This window comes from Arachis stenosperma, chromosome 5 (assembly GCF_014773155.1).
Source record: "Arachis stenosperma cultivar V10309 chromosome 5, arast.V10309.gnm1.PFL2, whole genome shotgun sequence".
Taxonomy (NCBI): Eukaryota; Viridiplantae; Streptophyta; class Magnoliopsida; order Fabales; family Fabaceae; genus Arachis; species Arachis stenosperma.
Window position 1 is genome coordinate 7,272,357 of NC_080381.1, and position 4,881 is coordinate 7,277,237.

General features: G+C 36.0%; 1 protein-coding gene across 4 annotated transcripts; it reads right to left on the reverse strand.

The window, feature by feature from the left end:
• Positions 1 to 336: 336 nt before the first annotated feature.
• On the reverse strand, positions 337 to 4,656 carry LOC130981841 (casein kinase II subunit alpha-2-like). Of its 4 annotated transcripts, none has more exons than XR_009087046.1 (11): positions 4,170 to 4,656; positions 3,938 to 4,067; positions 3,447 to 3,641; positions 2,707 to 2,864; positions 2,067 to 2,157; positions 1,813 to 1,878; positions 1,249 to 1,331; positions 1,078 to 1,141; positions 934 to 1,002; positions 627 to 786; positions 337 to 545 (listed from the first exon to the last, which is right to left on the reverse strand). XR_009087046.1 is itself a non-coding variant. In XM_057905574.1 (10 exons), exons 1-10 carry the CDS (start codon positions 4,523 to 4,525, stop codon positions 727 to 729), a joined length of 1,272 nt encoding a protein of 423 aa, XP_057761557.1. In that variant the 5' UTR covers positions 4,526 to 4,655; the 3' UTR covers positions 337 to 726. The 4 variants fall into 4 exon arrangements, 1 of the variants encoding a protein (XP_057761557.1); XR_009087047.1 differs by having other exon boundaries at positions 337 to 419; positions 616 to 786; XR_009087045.1 differs by having other exon boundaries at positions 616 to 786.
• Between the last annotated feature and the right edge of the window lie 225 nt (positions 4,657 to 4,881).

The following is a 4,881-nucleotide window of genomic DNA, read 5'->3' on the forward strand; positions in this document are numbered from 1 at the left end:
TTCGGACAACGACGAGGGATACAAATTTGGCAGTGTACATTCATAATGCAGAGGATGGCGTCACGAATTGGCCATTTTTTGCCATAATTTGGCGAGAAAAAATACGTGCACTGACGCACACAAATGTTATGTCAAACCACTGATCATAATTCGAACAATCGATAAACCAATGCAAAAGAAAAATATGTATGTTCTTTTTTTCTTTTTCTGTCAAACTGCATAGCCCAAATGCAAAATGTGGTGTACTGCAAAATATATATCCCACTGAAGCTTCAAGGCTCTCACATATTCCACAATTCAACCCGATGATAGTTGAGGAATGATCCAAAAGAAAAATAAAATGAAATAAGTGCTACCTTGTTATGTTGTTCCAATAGAACTAACTAAGCAAATTTGTTCCATTGCATCCACTTTGAAGACTACAAAAGTCAATGCAACGAAGGGACAAGTAACCAAAACGAACACATGCTTATGACTTGATTAAAATTGAATCAACACTCATTCCCAAATTTGGAGAGCACACAAACAAATGAAATCGTTGAGACCTAGATATGCCAAAAAAAATAATCACGAATAGAAAGAAAGAATAAGAATGAAAATAGGATATTAGGTAACCTGAGTTATACAACAGGGTAACGGAGAATCTCCTTAAATCATGCTCCACCAGACTTTAAGAGTTTAGCCAAACAGAGGAGGAAGGGCCTAGCACCATATCTCAAACAAGCATCAATGTATATGAGTTCTGCTGCTTTCAGCATTTCTAACAGGATTGAAGTAAGGGTGGGCCTGTACATCATTAAACATTTGTTTACTCAATTTCTAGAAAATGAGTTCATGTGATGTATACAGGATGCGGCATGAAGGGTGAAATGTGTCATTGAACGTATTACAAATTTGCAGAAAATAAAGATGCTAAAAGATTGGGCTCTTTACCATGGCTTCTTTTGCAGTGGGTCGATCTTGGTGATCATACCGCAGTAACTTGTCAACAAAGTCAATAGCCTATGAAAGCCAAGAATGTGAATCAATGGCTATACAGATATTTATCAAAGCTGGAATAATTAGAATGCATGCTACCTCAGGAACTGCCAAGTGTTGGTTTTCTACACTAATAAACTTTGACCATGGCTTTCGAGCATACCTGTCAAAATATAAATTTTCTTAGCTCAAACTTCTGGAATTAGTAATATTTAGTACTTACAAAACAGAAGTAACATAAATAGAGAATCATAAAGCCTAGAAATTAACCTCCCAACAAGTGCTGCTAGATTTGGATCCAACTCTATGCGGTACTTGTTCAGATACGCATTTAATTCATCAGTTCCAAGTACCTATCGCAGCAGGACAAAAACAGCTTCAAGAAGTAATCTTTTTCCAAGAGAACATATTATCAATCCACAATTTCCATCTCTTTCAGTTTTAATAAATAAGGAGACCGTTTGCTGTATGATAACTATGAACCAACAAAATATCCTTTCAGTTCTGAAGATACAATACAACATATTTGGATTGACCTCACATTAAATGTTATGAATTCTCAAGGGCCAACACTGATACTTTTCGTTTCTTTACAGAAAGACAATAGTATCACAACAGAGAAAGGGGACAGATTATGGTATACATAATTTAATTGAAAAAAGGAAAATATGAAAATTACGTTGGTAGTTTTCAACTTTCAATAACAATAAAAGTTAAAAATAGTAACATGACACATGCAAAAGCAAAGCATCAAGTAATTATCACCTAAGTAACACATAGCAAACAAAAGAATCTGGCTGACTCTGCCGAGTGAAGTTCACAATCCTTACCAACCTTAACTATTTTGGCTAGTTGATCATAGTTATCATGCCCGTAAAAGAATGGCTCCTTACGAAAAATCTGTAAAAAAAAACCCCACAATAAGCAGAGCAGGAGACTGCAATCCATACATTGGCTTTGCAATGAGAAAATGATACATCTTGGTTATGGACAAGAAACAAATGTCAAGGTTACCAATGCAATGTAAGAATCAGAACTAAATCCTAAATAACAATCAAATTGCATTTTAATGAAAGTGGATAACTTACCATTCCAGCAAACATACAACCAAGACTCCATAAATCAAGAGAGTAATCATAGTCCTGAAGATCAACAAGAAGTTCAGGACCTTTGAAATATCTGCAAACAATGCAGGCATAAAGGAAAGATTTACAAAATAGTAGTTTCTCAAGAGTAAGTAATAAGTTAAATATTTCACAAAAATTACAAAATCATATTCGAATAAACACAAGGTGGTAGACAGGAAACTGAGTTTTCAGTGCCAAAAAGGAAAAGAGAAAAGCACTAGTCTTCGTGCACATACACAAGAGGGTGAGTGATTGTTAGTGACCATAATCTTGGTACTTTGTCACTGAAGCATCAAGAAGCTGAACACCGTAGTAGTTCCCAATATCCCGTTGCCTTGATTGTATTGTCTTCAAAGACTAAATATCAACTTAGTAGATACTGATATTACAAGTGCATTTAGTGAAAAAGTCTATTTTCCTGCTATGCATTATTCATAAGCAATGGAAGTGATTTTCAAAAATCAAAATCAACTTCCTTACAAGCCACTCTACAACCTATTTCAAACCTCAACCAATTCATTCTTTTATTGCATCTATCAGAGGAGATTTTTTCTACATTTATAAATACCAAAAAGGAAGCCAATAAAGAGACATAACAAACCTGGAGGCAACGCGGACATTATATTCTTTCCCAGGATGATAAAACTCTGCAAGCCCCCAGTCTATTAGGCGAAGCTTCCGCTGCTCATGATCAATCATTACATTATGCGGCTTTACATCCCGATGCATGATTCCTTGAGAGTGGCAATAATCCAGTGCCTGTAAGAAAATATTCATAAAACTTAGCAGTTGCTAATGCAGCTGACAGCAAAAAATCATAAGCTATGAAGTTTAAGAATCATAAATCAGTGGAAAAATACATAGTAAGGAACATCATGCAGTGGAACATAGGAATGTCTATGGTAGCTTTTTGCAAGCTAACCATCCTGACTAGGCGTTGATAAACACAGAAGAAATCAGCACAGTATGAACAGTCAATAAATGACAATTATGGGGCAATATATTAGCATATAACATTTGCAATACAAACACCTGTGGAACACTCTATAGTGAACTAATACAACACAGCCTGTACTAATAGCTGATACTTTGGATTGCAGTAAACCAACCAAAATGAGCATGGACACGTCAGATTAATGCAGAAGAAGCTGTCAAAGAGCTATGCAGCAATGGCTCAGCCACTTTCTAATATTTCACCATAAAGAAAAATACAAAAATCATAACTGAATTTTCCACGAAGCATCGTCATACATAGTGTCCAGAAATATGTCAAACAAATAAGGACTGCAAAAATAAGATATAACAGCTGATCTTAGACAACCAATAGAGTATAAAACCTACCTTTAGAAGTTCGTAGATATAATATCGGATATCATAATCTGACAGGGTGGGGTAGAGCACTTTAAAATCAGTGTTATTGACATATTCAAATATAAGGCTTGGGGTCTTTGATTGCTGGTCCCTAACAATGTCAAGCAGCTTTATAACATTGGGACCTCCACAAAGATTTTGCAATATTTTGATCTCCCTCTTTATCTGCAACCAGAATAACAACTTATAAGATGTACAAATTTATGTACACAACCAGAGTATTGGACTATTGGAAAGGGTAACATCTTACATGTTTGAAATTAGAAATTTAACAACAAACTAAATGAACTACTGGACCAAAGTTGGCCATTGAAGCCCCAGCACAGCATTCATTGCCATATGAGAATGGAATGAAATGAAAAAGTATACTAAAACTGAAAACAGCAGCGTTGCTTTAAATTTAAAAATAGCAGTCATATTAGTTAAATACAAACTGCAATTGGTGTAGGGATTGGATTCACCTTTTTCTTCTTGACGGGTTTGAGGATCTTGATGATGCATTTTTCATTATCGGTGGAGTGAACGCCCTCGAAGACCTCACTGTATTTCCCTCTTCCCACCTTCCTCACAACCTCGTAGTCATCTTGCTCCCTGCAACTCATGAACACAATTTTTTTAAACAGATATTAAATAAACAAAATAGGAAATAGGAAATGAAATAAAAGTATTAATAATAAATATGATTATTGTTACCCCCACTGGACGGTGAGATTTTCATAGTCCCAATATTCCTTGGGACGGACGACGTTGATATCGGCATAAATCCTGGCCTTGGAGGTGGCGCCGGGGCGGCGAGTGGACTTTCCTATCTTCTGCGCCAGGGTGTCAGGTGGTGGTGGTGGAGGAGGAGGAGGATGAGAGCGGTTGCGGCGAGAGAATGAAGATGGCGCGGAGGCGGCGAAGCTGCGGAGGAGGAAAATGGAGGGGAGAGTGGGGAAAGAGGAGGAAGAAGAAGAAGGAAGATGAAGATGGTGGTAAGTGCGGAAAAGAGAAAGGAAAGTGTCGCGGGAGAAGGTGGAAGATTGGAATTGGAAGGGCCTTATGGCCATCAAAAAATCAAAATCAAAATCAAATCAATACAAATCGGGAATGGCATAAATGTTGCAGCTAAAAAGCATTTTTATGATATTCCAAACTCAAACCCTCCTCTTCTCTTTCTTCCACTTTTGTTTTTCAGTTTAAAAACTTATTTCCAAAAAAAAAAAATTAGAAATGATATTCGAGCCTCGAGGAGATTGTTTGAATTGCATTTTGAAAACAAAGGAGATTGTTCTTGTAATCTTCTTCACCTAGCAATATTTTTTCATAAATAATTATTAAAATTTATTTTTATTCCAAGTGGTAAAATTATTCGAATATTTTATTTATGTTTTATAAAAAATTTAGATGACCTATAAGTAAATAC

Bases quoted from the DNA above. Each gene is read 5' to 3' on its own strand.
- LOC130981841 (XM_057905574.1), bottom strand. From the start codon at position 4,525: ATGGCCATAAGGCCCTTCCAATTCCAATCTTCCACCTTCTCCCGCGAC. The intron at 1,332-1,812 runs GTTGGTAAGGAT...CTGCTGCGATAG, and splicing joins AACTAGCCAAAATAGTTAAG to GTACTTGGAACTGATGAATT. The intron at 787-933 runs GTAAAGAGCCCA...AATGATGTACAG, and splicing joins CCACTGCAAAAGAAGCCATG to GCCCACCCTTACTTCAATCC.